Source organism: Amphiura filiformis, chromosome 13 (genome assembly GCF_039555335.1).
Source record: "Amphiura filiformis chromosome 13, Afil_fr2py, whole genome shotgun sequence".
NCBI lineage: Eukaryota > Metazoa > Echinodermata > Ophiuroidea > Amphilepidida > Amphiuridae > Amphiura > Amphiura filiformis.
In genome coordinates, this window is record NC_092640.1 from 23,874,023 (window position 1) to 23,887,927 (window position 13,905).

Sequence of the window (13,905 nt, forward strand, 5' to 3'; positions counted from 1 at the left end):
TTGTTGGAATGAAACATATTTATTCTTATGATATATTTATGTTAATAGCAATTTTTGCACACAGTGCAATCATTGGATAAATACATAGCAGTACTTCACTCCTGATCCCGCAGCCAAGCATGCAAAGCCATTTTGTGTATTGCCGTGCAAACATTATCTTCAAAAGAATGGCTTACCTGAATGAAAATGAGCCTATTGATTGTAGTATGAGATTGTAGCGGTCTTGTTGGAAGTAAACATTTTTATTCTAATGATACATTTATGTTAATAGCAATTTTTGCAAACAGTGTAATCACCGGATAAATATAAAGCAGTATTTTTCTCCTGATCCCGCAACCAAGTATCGTTAAAATCCCGAAAGAAATTTATCAATTGGCTTGATATTGCAGTTGCTTAATGGACAAAATTCTCTCAAACATTTTTTATGTCTGTAGAAGTGGTCTTTGAGACTGCCAAGGAATTCCTGCCCATCCAGGTTAAACCACATCACACGATTGAAATAGTTTGTGAAGTTGCCGATGAAACTACACCAGCAACATGGTATCATGATGAAGTCAAAATCGTACACGATGGTGTCAAATACGAAATGACTACAGTCGAGAAAAAGCGAACCCTGGTTCTTCACGACGTCCAGCCTGAGGATGCCGGAGACTATGTCTGTGAAGTCGGGCCACGCCGCACTACAGCAAAGGTTGAAGTTCTTAAAGCTGAGGAAAAAGGTAGTCTATTAAGACAGCATTCAGTGCGTACCTACAGCATGCACATTTATTAGCATGTTTCAAGTTTTACAACGATCAATTTATAAGCATGATGAAATTCTGGGGTTATTCCTTCAAAGTGTCAACATGCCCTTCAGTGTATCGTTTAATTTTGTTTTGTGTCTATAGAAGTGGTCTTTGAGACTCCCGAGGAGTTCAAGCCTATCCAGGTTAAACCACATCACACGATTGAAATTGTCTGTGAAGTTCCTGATGAAACTACGCCAGCAACTTGGTATCATGATGAAGTCAAAATCGTGCACGATGGTGTCAAATACGAAATGACTACAGTCGAGAAAAAGAGAACCCTTGTTCTTCACGACGTACAGCCTGAGGATGCGGGAGATTATGTTTGTGAAGTTGGACCCCGTCGCACTTTTCAGCAAAGGTGGAAGTTCTTAAGCCTGAAGAAAAAGGTAGTCTATTAAATAGCATTCAGCGTAGCATGCAGCATGCCAAAAGAATTTATTAGCATGTATCACGTTTTACATCGTTCAATTATTACGAGCATGATGACATTCTTGAGTGATTCCTTCAAAAATGTCAAGAAGCTTTTCAGCGAGTCGTTTAATTTTGTTTTGTGTCTATAGAAGTGGTCTTTGAGACTCCCGAGGAGTTCCAGCCCATCCAGGTAAAGCCACATCACACTATCGAAATAGTCTGTGAAGTTCCCGATGTTACCACCCCGGCAACTTGGTACCACGACGAAGTCAAAATTGTGCACGATGGTGTCAAATACGAAATGACTACAGTCGAGAAAAAGAGAACCCTTGTTCTTCACGACGTCCAGCCTGAGGATGCCGGAGACTATGTCTGTGAAGTTGGACCACGCCGCACTACAGCGAAGGTTGAAGTTCTTAAAGCTGAGGAAAAAGGTAGACTTTCCAGCAAAATATTCAGAATGTACCAACAGGATGTATTTGCTTGTTTATAAGCATGATGACATATTCAAAATATTCAAATGATTTCGTCAGAGTGTACCAACATAATTTTTATTTTAGCTCGTTTGACGTATTGTTCAAGCATCCTATAGAGATCACACAAACGCATGATGAAAGTTTTAGGTGATCTCTTTGAAGTGTCAATGAGCATTTCAGTGAATCGTTTCATTTTGTGTCTGTAGAAGTGGTCTTTGAGACTCCCGAGGAGTTCCAGCCTATCCAGGTTAAACCACATCACACCATTGAAATCGTTTGTGAAGTACCTGATGAAACTACGCCAGCAACTTGGTACCACGATGAAGTCAAAATTGTGCACGATGGTGTCAAATACGAAATGACTACAATCGAGAAAAAGCGAACCCTGGTTCTTCACGACGTCCAGCCTGAGGATGCTGGAGATTATGTCTGTGAAGTCGGGCCACGCCGCACTACAGCAAAGGTTGAAGTTCTCAAGCCTGAAGAAAAAGGTAGTCGATTACAGACTGATTCTGAATGTGTATTTCAATACCGGCATGTTGGTATCTTCTTTGACACACAATCAAATTTATTTGAATCGAAATTATGATTATGCAGCGATTATGGTGCAATATCTTAGATTTTTTATATGTTATGTTGCATGAATGTACCTCTTCAAAAGTTTTATATCCTTGTGCCTGAAAACTGTATCTAACAGTTTTAAAACCATATAATTTAGATGCTTATAGGTTTGTAAACAAATGGGTACATGCACAGTAACATTGGCTTTGCCGAAAAAGAACCTCATCAAGAAACACTTTTGCTTTCCGTATTTAACATATTTAAGCACGTTTTGGTTTTCTTGTCAGCACCTTATGCCTTTATCGCATGCTGATATTTATTGGTACACAACACACTAAGTTCAAATTGTTGACATATTTTAAATCAGAAATCGTCTTTGAAACTGCTGAAGAATTCAAGCCACTCGAGGTGGAACCATCTCGCACGGTTGAAATCGTCGCCGAAGTTCCGGATAAAACTACACCGGCAACTTGGTACCATGATGAAGTCAAACTTGTGCACGATGGCGTCAAGTATGAGATGACTAGTGAGGAGAAGAAACGTACACTTGTCCTCCATGACGTCAAACCTGAAGATGCTGGAGAATATGTGTGTGAAGTTGGTACTAAGCGCACGACGACATCAATACAGGTTACAAAAGAGGTCACCAAGGTGGAGGAACAGCCTACAGGTACTGTAGTTGAAACCGATTTGTGATTGCGCATGTGGATCGAACTATTGAATACGCTTAAAGGTTGACATTCTGTTTGATAGGCATGTGTTTTGGATGCATACTTTTTTATGTCCCTTCCTCAAAAATGTGAAGAGTAACGCATGACATTTTCACTATACACCATCGTTTCCGCTGAGAGATAATTCTATCTAATTGATGACGGTTTCTCTTTGGTGTGGATCCTTAAATGTCGCTTCAAATCACTTGTATTTGTGAAGCCTTTATTACACATAACACATAAAAATTTTCATCATACACCATCGTTTCCGCCGAGAGATAATTCTATCTAGTTAATGATGTGCCACGCAGTTGTCGGTAAACACAATAACTGGGTAATGCGCATGATGATCTATAAAGTCACCGTTTTGGTCCTTCCTGGCACCATGTTTGAAATGCATGTAATATCACGCAACTTTTTCTGCTAGATTGTATGGATTGTTTTGTTGAATGTGATGAAAAATTACTTTCTTGATTTACAAGGTCAGTAGAAAATCTTGACACCTAAATAGAAAGAAATAGTTCTTACCTTTGCACTTATCAATACATTAATTCTGGGAGTAGTCGTCTCTGCCGTGTCGTCTCTGCAGAAGCATCTTGCAACTTTTGTTTGGATGGTTTTTTGCAACTACAAACTAGCAACAATCCATCTTTCTTGTTACTTATCGGCCATGCGTTACAGGAGCATCCTGTGTGTTTAGTTAAATGAGAAATAAAAACAGGTGATTTATTATAGCATGGTGTTTTATCTCCTGCATGGTTTGGAAAGCATTTGAAAAGAACTTTTAAAATCAATAAACGTGGATATCCTTTATATATCAGAACCAACCGCGGTACATCTTGAAATCGAAGAAATTCCAAGAGAAACGGAGCCAGTTACTATCACACTTGAATCCAGAAAGATACCAACAACTGAAACGACTACCACAGAACTTGAACGTGTACAACAATTTGAAGTCAGAGAAGAAGAGGCGCCTACTAAAGGAAAAACCATCGTGGAAATGAAAGTGAAAGAACAACCACTTGAGAGAGTGACAATGGTTCTTGAGGCACCTGAAGAGGCAAAACCAGAAGGTACTAAAGTGTGTTAATCGCACCTGCATGTTGTTGATCACGTTAGCATGGCATCCAAAACCGTTTCCAACCTCAAGATACTGAATTGTCGAAATTAGCGACAAAAGAGCGTACAATAGCATGTTGCTTCAAAATTGCAAAATCACGCGACCCAACTTCAATTCAACCGAAGCCGGTAACAAGAACTTGATATTCTTTGGCAGTAGTTGTCCAAAATGGATACAAAATCTTTTGGTTACTGTTGAATATTTTCCTCCCATTTGATAAAGCTAGAGCAGCGGGTCCAATATGTTGATCTAAGATCGTACTTGCACAATAAACTGTAGGCCAACTCATAGTAGGTTTACATGATAATTTCTTTAGATATCTAAATTGTAAACCATTTGCGTCAAGATCTAAATTAACATGGCATGGGGGATTCTAATAAAGCCTAAAAAGCACCAATGATACATTTCATCCTACAGAAGTGGTTACTGAAGCTCCAAAACCAATTGAAGTACCAAAACCACTAATTCCCTGGAGAGGCCCTGATGATTTCGAGGTAGTAATTGAAAAACTTGAAGAAGTTAAGGAGGTCACTACCGAAGAAGTTGTCACTGAAGAAGTGACAATTGAGAGAGCCCCAACTGAAGAAGTGCCCAAACCTGATGTGACCACATTAGAACTTGTGTTTGAAGAGAAACCTAAGCCTGAAATTACTATGGCAATTCACGTGCCTGAAGAAAGAAAACCAGAAGGTTAGACACGATGTCTTGCTGGTATTTCAGAATCGTGATATATATATCTAATTAACATCACGGGCACAACATGCATCGCAATCATCGCATTTTGATTATTATTCATGAATTGTTTCTGTTCTGTATGACAATAATACCTTTTTGTTTCTTATGGTTGATGCCAATCTTCAATCGTTTTATTATAGGGTTGAATTACGTTCGCTTGTGTTCAAACTAATTTTAATTATTCTTCCTTTGTTAATTTTAAATTGCAAGCAATGGCTGCATGAATGTATCCTCACGTGGTTTCTTTTAGACTGAGAGTGCTTTCTTTGTTAAGATGATGAAATATGTGTTACGTTCTCCAGATTACTGGATAATGCACGTGGAGACTTTGTGTTCTTGTTCTGGATTTCTCTTACATCCTTTGCATCTTTGTCATTTTTTCTCTGTAAGAATGGTATGAATTGGTTTGTTAAAGTTTACTTAGATGCACTTACGTTAATTTACCTGTTTGGTAAGGAAATCTTGTATGAAAATACACAATATTACCATGCTTGGCTTTTTGCAACTTCAAACTCGGCAATAATCTCCTCTTTTGTCTTGTTATTTACCGACCATGGGTTACAGGAGCATCATGTGGTTTTAGTTAAATGAGAAACAAAACATTTATTATCGCATGGTGTTTTATCTCCTGCATGGAGTGGAAAGGATTCTATAAGTTTTTTTTTTTTAAACAATAAACTTGGATATCCTTTATATATCAGAACCAACCGCGGTACATCTTGAAATTGAAGAAATTCCAAGAGAAGCGGAGCCAGTAACAATCTCACTTGAATCCAGAAAGATACCAACAACTGAAACGACTACCACAGAACTTGAACGTGTACAACAATTTGAAGTCACAGAAGAAGAGGCGACTACTAAAGGAAAAACCATCGTGGAAATGAAAGTGAAAGAACAACCACGCGAGACAGTGACAATGGTTCTTGAGGCACCCGAAGAGCCAAAACCAGAAGGTATAAAAGTGTTTTGATACATACTGCATGTTGTTGGGCATGTTGGCATGGATCCCAACCAGTTTCCAACCTCAAGTTAGCGACAAAAGATCGTACTATGGCATGTTACATCGAGCATGTCACTCTACATCCCGACTTTATTACAGAAATTGAAGTTATTGACCAGAATTAGTCTTCATTGATAAGGTTTTAATGTTAGGTTATGTATCCTAAAGCGTAGTTTTCCTGATTTGATCATCAGGTAAAGATTGTACTTGTTCCAAATATAAATCATAGGTCAAGTTATTATTCATACATCACTAGGTAAATAAGATTAATACAGGTAATTGTGAGTCGATTTACGTCCAAGATGTAAATTATGGCATAGGAAAATCTGAAAAGTTTAAAAACCACAGATTACTTGATAATTTTCTTTAGGCATAATAAATTGTAAATTAGCATGGCATGGGAAAATCCGCAAAGCTTAAAAAGCACCAATGGTGAATTTCATCCAACAGAAGTGGTTGTTGAAGTTAAGCCATCCAAACCAACAGAGTTGCCCACTCTTGAACTTGAGGTCAAAGAAGCTCCAAAACCGATTGAAGTACCCAAACCACTAATTCCCTGGAGAGGCCCTGATGATTTCGAGGTTGTAATTGAAAAACTTGAAGAAGTTAAGGAGGTCACTACCGAAGAAGTTGTCACTGAAGAAGTGACGATTGAGAAAGCCCCAACTGAAGAAGTGACAATTGAGAGAGCCCCAACTGAAGAAGTGCCCAAACCTGATGTGACAACTTTAGAACTTGTGTTTGAAGAGCAACCAAAGCCTGAAATCACTATGGCAATTCACGTGCCTGAAGAAAGAAAACCAGAAGGTTAGACACGATACCGGTGCTTTGCAATTATGATTTAGATTTGTCATTAACACCGCGGCCATAATGATGAATGCAATAATCAAGTTTGATCGATTATTTGTGTAACAAAGTTCTCAAAATTTAGTTTTAAGCATTGTATGGTTATGATATGCCAAGATCTTTTCTTTTCCAAAGTTTTTGTGTTTAAACTAATTTTAATCCCTTGTGCTATGTGTGATTTGTAAAGATTTGTAAATGTAAATCGTCGTACCAAGTGCATGGATTTATCTCTTGGTGTCTTTTGGTTTAAGCATGCTAAGCGTGCTTATTTTATCAAGGTGAAGAAAAGCAGTTGTTACGTGTTCTCAATTACTGGGTATGCGCATGACTATTATATAATGGATTGCACTTTGCATCGTTTTATGGACAGAAGTATTATCCTTAAATTTCATACATTATTATGACTTTTCTGTAAGAACGGTATGGTTTGCTGAAGTTTACTGAGATGCATGTCAATTTACCAGTTGTACAACTAAAGACATACTGGTCTCACAATGCTTGCCTTTTTGTAACTACACACTCGACAAGACCCGTCTCTTCAATCTTGTTGTTTATGGACCATGTCTTACAGACGCAGCATGTGTTTCAGTTAAATGAGAAAAAAACGGATGAAATACTATCGCATGATGTTTTACCTGCATGGTATGAAAAGGGATTTGAACTTTTTTACCAAATACATCAATAAACGTGGATATCCTTTATACATCAGAACCAACAGCGGTACATCTTGAAATTGAAGAAATTCCAAGAGAAACGGAGCCCGTAACGATCTCACTTGAATCCAGAAAGATACCAACAACTGAAACGACTACCACTGAACTTGAACGTGTACAACAATTTGAAGTCACAGAAGAAGAGGCGCCTACTAAAGGAAAAACCATCGTGGAAATGAAAGTGAAAGAACAACCGCTTGAACCAGTGACAATGGTTCTTGAAGCACCCGAAGAGCCAACACCGGAAGAAGGTATTTAAGCGCTGTTTATTTCACCTGCACGTTCCTCATCAGTTTCTTATGGTTAATGGCATGCAATCCCAGACAGTTTCCAGACTGCCATGAGAATAGGTACAAAAAACACCAAAGTTAGCAATAAGAGCGTATGCCATGACATGTTGCTTAGACGGCATCATACCCTGGCTTTGATCTCAATGCCTGGCTTTGATCTCAATGTCTGACTTTGATCTCAAAGTTGGGTATAAAGGTTATTATTCTTAAGCGTACAGACATTAAAGGTGAACATGTTGACATATTGTATTTCGAATATTCCACGTCCGATTGCATACCAAGACTGTAACCAAAACACCCAGTGATTAAAGTTTTGAAACCAAATCTTGTTGTTACATATGAACATATTGTAATGTAATTCTCTTCTGCATATTTTTTTTCCAAATGGCTCAAAGGTATTTACATCAATTAATTTTAAGAATTGAAACCACAGTTACAATGGGCTACCTGATAATTTTATGTTAGCACAACAAATACATACCAATCATTTACATGCAAAATGTATGTTAGCATCTAACAGGATGATTTAAAAAGTTAAAAAGCACCACCGATCAATTTTACCCTACAGAAGTGGTTGTTGAAGTTAAACCTGAGCCTGAGCTCAAGGAAGCTCCAAAACCAATTGAAATACCAAAACCACTAATTCCCTGGAGAGGCCCCGATGATTTCGAGGTCGTAATTGAAAAACTTGAAGAAGTTAAGGAGGTCACTACCGAAGAAGTTGTCACTGAAGAAGTGACAATTGAGAAAGTCCCAACTGAAGAAGTGTCCAAACCTGATGTGACAACATTAGAAATTGAATTTGAAGAGAAACCTAAGCCTGAAATTACTATGGCAATTCAAGTGCCTGAAGAACGAAAGCCAGAAGGTTAGATATAATGCCTTGCTGATGTTTCGCAATTATGACTTTGATTTGTTATTAACAACACAGGCATCAGGCACAATGCAATAATCAATTTTTATTCATTCATTATTCTGTTGGTTTTTGACTTTTGTTTTGTTGTAATTATGGTTGCTGGCAACCAACATAAGCTGGCTTTTTGTTACTTTAACTGAATTCTTTAAACTCAATATGCTAGAGTTCTATTACATTTTCTATGTTCAAACTAATCCCAATTCATTGTACCAGGTCCATTTTAGATTCAACGCATGAAATGCACTGTAAATATTGTCTACTCAAATATATATTGCATGGGTTATCGTTTTTGGATGCAATGTTAAGCTTAAGTTAATAACAATGTTATTGTTAGCAGATACAATGGCAGAAAGAGTTGAGGTGACGTCATCCACAAAAGAACAGAAATCAGATGTCGCGCTCCACCTGGAAGAATCAAGTGAAGGAACAGTTGAAATGGTTCCTGGAGAACCATTACAGCTAACTGAAGTCGAGACAACAGAAAGTGCCTTAGATAAAGGGCAACAAATAGAAGAATCGTCTGATAAAATAGAACAAGAAGAGCAAGAACAAGTAGGAATTCCATGGCGAGCTTCAGATGACTTGGAAATTGTATTTGAAACCTATGAATTACAGGCTGATCAAGCGATAGAAATATCAGTATCAACAGTTACATCGGACACTGTGATAAGTATTGGTCAAGATATATCTACAACAGAAGATACATCATCTGAATACCACACATTAGAGGCATCAGAAATGTCTGAAACAGAAGTAGCATGTCAGGGTCCAGATGATTTTGATATTGTCATTGAACAACCTAAACCACGACGTGGGAAAGAAAAAGACATTTCTGTATCTCATGTTAAGAAAAAGAAAAAAGTTGAAACTGTAGTAAGTCCTATTCATTATATAACTGAGGAAACATCAGATGAGCAATGCACCCCTGTAACATCGGAAATTGACGATACACCAGTAACATTGGAAATTGCTGATATTCAGTTGGAGCATGATAAGACTAAAGATTTGCCAGAAGTGACTTTGGCTCTTGAAATATCAGAAGAAGGTATGATTGGTTCCACTTTTCAAACCCGTGTACGGAATGCAGCGTGCTCCCAAGAAACTGAACTGATATGATTCCTCCGTCTTCATAACTTTCCAACAAATGACAAAATGTCGAGAACTTGTATGAATATAATATCCCGTTTAATATCCTTAACAAGAACGAATTGTTTCCTCAATATGGTATCCCAAGTGACCCGCATCATCACAATTTCGAGATTTCCGCTTGAATTGAAATTGCGACTGGAATGCCATTTTTGCCTGCATCTTCAACATTATGACAACACTGAACTTTTCTACATTTTAAAATAATTGCCCGTACTTAGCATCATGTTCTAATTAAATTTGTTTTATATTTAATTTTGAATTAACACATATATCAATAAACAAAGAAATCTGCTCTAAACTGTTAAACTTACTTTTAAACTAATAATTAAGTTAATTTCACTGAAGCTTATTACTTTTCAAGCAACTTTTTGCATTTACATTAACTTAAAGCAACTGCTAATACTAATAATTAAACGGATAGGATCGGAATGATGATCATTTTTTACACTTTAATTTGCACCTTCATTAAGTAAAGCATTTGTTAACTAATTATTGACTTCACTGGATGCTATTAATTGTTCACTTCATGCATCCATACTAAAATAGTTGGTCTTGGTTTAAAAAAATCACGGCGTACCGAAACTGAACATCATATTGTACTTGTCTCCGCAACAATGAGATACAACATGCAAACATGGACGAGATTACGTAACGTCGAAACAACATCACCTGGAAAAAGAGCCAACAACTGCTACCGGTTAGAAGACTGCTGTGGAATTCAATATCAATTATAACAACATGGACATCAAAACATTTAACAAGCCCAGCGATAAAGAAATAACCTAATGGTGGAGCCTTGCGAGTCAGCATCGACAATTTCAACGTCTTCTGGTGTTGTTTATAATGGAATACGGATCACCTCAACTCCTAACATGTCACCGCGACATTTTGGGCACGACTAGTTGAAGTCATGTTTAACGCTAACTGTTATTCAATCGTGATTTCAAGCTTATATTTCACACAGGTGTTCTAGTATTACAAATTATGTTTTAATCTTGTCTTGTGTTTCTAGTTTCTGTTTTACTCACTTTATGCATTATATTATTCAAAATTCAAGGTATATCAGCAAGGAACGAAAACACGATTGTATTTAATATTTTACTTGGCTTATTTATCAAATGCATTCACTATGTTATCAATAATATTATCTAATAATAAGTCACATGCCTTGAGATGCGTTATACAAAATGTTTCGCATAGTGTTGCTCGTCACGAATAGCTTTATATAAAATTGACCAATCATTTTTGTTCGCTTTATTAACACTAATATCGCATAGAACCCCTGAAACCAGAGGAAGCCTACTGCGAATGGGAATATCCAGAAGAGCTGGAAGCTGCAGCAGAAAAATTCACTCAAGGGATTACCGTTGAGGAGCCAGCGAAGCCTACTAAACCGATTCAGATTCACTTTCCAATCCAACCTGAAGCGCCCAAACCTCAAGTATCAATGAAAATCGAAATTCCACAAGAACCTGAAGAAGGTATAATTAAAGACAGAGATAAAAAGAATTTATCGCGTCTGATGTCACTGTCAATTACGATTCTTGATTGATTTACACAGGTTAATAGCACATAAAAGGAAGACCGATCTATCTGGTGCTGATCGGAGAAAAGGAATAGCAGCAAATGGCGAAAAGTAGCTTTTCTAGGCATTGTTGACATGGTGCCTTCGCGAAAGAAAGTTTCCTGCTATAAAGACCTAACTTTTGAGATGGTTTGCATGTTTGAAGGTGCAAAATTAACAATAAGGCGCCCGGTTATACCGCCGCGTTCAGCAAGTCATCATCACGACACTTGTAAACAAACCGTGCTCGAATTTAATTGACAGATGACGTCAGACGCGAAAATGTGTCTTTATCTCTGTCTTTCATTATATTTGATCAATCTTGATGTCGCATGGTCCAGCCTGCTTTGGATAGTTTAAAAACAGACCATATTAGATAAGCAGATCGAATTATGGACCTGTTTCCGCATGGCTTGTGGTCAATCATAAGGAAAGCATCAGGGAATGTTCTCACAAGGAAAAATCCAATTTACCATGGCTGACACCTTTTTTTACAGATTGCGAAAGTCAAGACTCGTATATCATGCCATATAACATGATTTGTTTTCATGCTACTTGTATGCTTCCTTATACCTAATAACATCCCGAATGCTACTTCCTATTTCATCTCCCGCTTTGTTATTTTTGCTCTTAAAACTTGTCTTTTTTTGATGCAACATGAGGTGTATTCTATTTCCCGGTGCTCGAGTAATCGAGGGTGTTTATGCAAACGAATTTTTTATGAATTGCAAGTTTCGCATTTGCTGAAGGGTTGATTTAAAAATGCTTTGGAGCATGTTGTTTTTTGTTTGAAATGCTTAAGTCACTGAAAAGATTGTTACTGGTACAAAGTGTTATTTTCCGCACTCACGTTCCTTTTGAGACGGCAACCACCGCTCTGATTTGTCAGCAACAGCATGTTTTTCAGCATAATAAACCGCTTCACCAGGACTTTGGAATGGACACTATGTAATATTCAGCATGGAATGAATCATAAAAGCAAGATAACTCCTGATCAATTGTATCCTCTAATTCAGAAAATGGAGTATCACCTCAACCAATGTTCTTCGGAGCATTTAGACCTACAGAGGAGAAACCAGAGTTTGATAAACCGACTGTTGAAACTGTAGAAACCGTAGAAATCACTACTGAAGAGGTTACAGAAGTAGAAGAAGTAACCGTTGAAGAAGGAAAGCCAGAAAAACCTAAAGAGATCACAGTCGAAATAAAGGAGGCGCCTGCGCCAGAAAAGGGCATTATCCAGTTTAAAATTCCAACGGAGAAAAAGCCAACAGTTACAGCTCCAGAACCAGAACAACCTCTAGGTACATTAAAGATCGCATGTGTTGAATGAAAAGGGGAAAAATAAGAATAATGATAATCATAATTATAATCATAATAATAATTCGTATATCAAGTTTGGCATAATATAAGATTTCCAGGATAATTATACAATCTTTAATACCAATTGCGACGTCGGTGATAAATAGCTGATATTGCGTGCTTGCATGACATAAAGTAATCTACCAGTGTAAGCTGGTAATACATCTGGTTTTATGTGGACAACATATTGAATTATTACAACTGCAGACAGAAACGGCTCTCCGCCATCAATGTTCTTTGGAGCGTTCCGAACAGAGGATCTTCCTGAAGTCATGTATCCTAAAATCCGGACACTTGAAGACTTCGAAATAGTCACTGAAGAATTTGACATCATTAGGCAACCCTATACAGCAGAAGAAATCGAAACTGCAAGACCAGAAACTGCTAAACCAGAAGAAGACGTTTCTGTGTCAGAACAACCTAAACTTCCTGAAAAGATGTCGTTGCCCCAGAATTTGATGAGGAACCACGCCCTCAAGTGACGATGATGATTGAAGTCCCAAGTACTGTTGAAGGTAGATGATGTTTGCTTTGTATTATTGGCATGGCTCAAAGCATGGAATTTCGCTGTTGAACAGGCATGTTCAGATATTTAAATATTCAAATAATATCAGACATTTTGAGACAATAAAAGTAATAATTTGTTGATGTTTTGAATTGAGACGTATTTGCCTCTCAATAGCATGTGTTTATGTAGGTCAGAAAAATAAGACGACAGAAGGGATTGTCATGTATGGAATCCCTCATATGTGCAACCGGATATACTGACACAGTAATGTGAAAAATTTAAATAGGCCATTCTGCTTCAAACTGCTTTTGGTTTACAAATTACAACAGGTCGTGAGTCCCCTGAAATGCCAATGTTCTTCGCGGCGTTTAAGCCTTCTGAGGTTGAAGAATTACAAGATTTCGATGTTGTGACTGAGGAATTTGACATTGAGAAGCCCAAGGAGCTTTACAGAGATGACACAACTAGGGAAATCAAACCAACAGAAGTGTCAGAAATTACTATTGACACTACAGAAGAGACTGAGAAAGCTACAGCAGAACTCCTCTTCGATGACGAACAAAAACCAATCATTAGGATGAAGATCGCGGTGCCAGATTCTGTTCAACCCGAAGAAGGTACACAAATCTGATACCAATCGGCACCAACAAATTGCATGAGCCATGCAGTTTTGCAGGTTGACAAAACGATATGGTCTGCATTGTAGACTCCCGAGTAGACTCCCTGCGATTTAATTCAGCCGGTACAGCATGAAAG

At 37.7% G+C, this 13,905-nt stretch overlaps 1 protein-coding gene across 1 annotated transcript in view; it reads left to right on the forward strand.

The window, feature by feature from the left end:
- The window catches only part of LOC140167513 (uncharacterized), a 117,663-nt gene that overhangs the window by 5,291 nt on the left and 98,467 nt on the right, over nucleotides 1-13,905 (forward strand). The window contains exons 7-15 of the mRNA XM_072190819.1: nucleotides 435-719; nucleotides 1,349-1,633; nucleotides 1,882-2,166; nucleotides 2,604-2,906; nucleotides 3,768-4,019; nucleotides 4,484-4,756; nucleotides 5,503-5,754; nucleotides 6,252-6,608; nucleotides 7,357-7,611. Coding sequence (XP_072046920.1) covers nucleotides 435-719; nucleotides 1,349-1,633; nucleotides 1,882-2,166; nucleotides 2,604-2,906; nucleotides 3,768-4,019; nucleotides 4,484-4,756; nucleotides 5,503-5,754; nucleotides 6,252-6,608; nucleotides 7,357-7,611 — 2,547 coding nt within the window. The remainder of the gene's footprint in view (nucleotides 1-434; nucleotides 720-1,348; nucleotides 1,634-1,881; nucleotides 2,167-2,603; nucleotides 2,907-3,767; nucleotides 4,020-4,483; nucleotides 4,757-5,502; nucleotides 5,755-6,251; nucleotides 6,609-7,356; nucleotides 7,612-13,905) is intronic.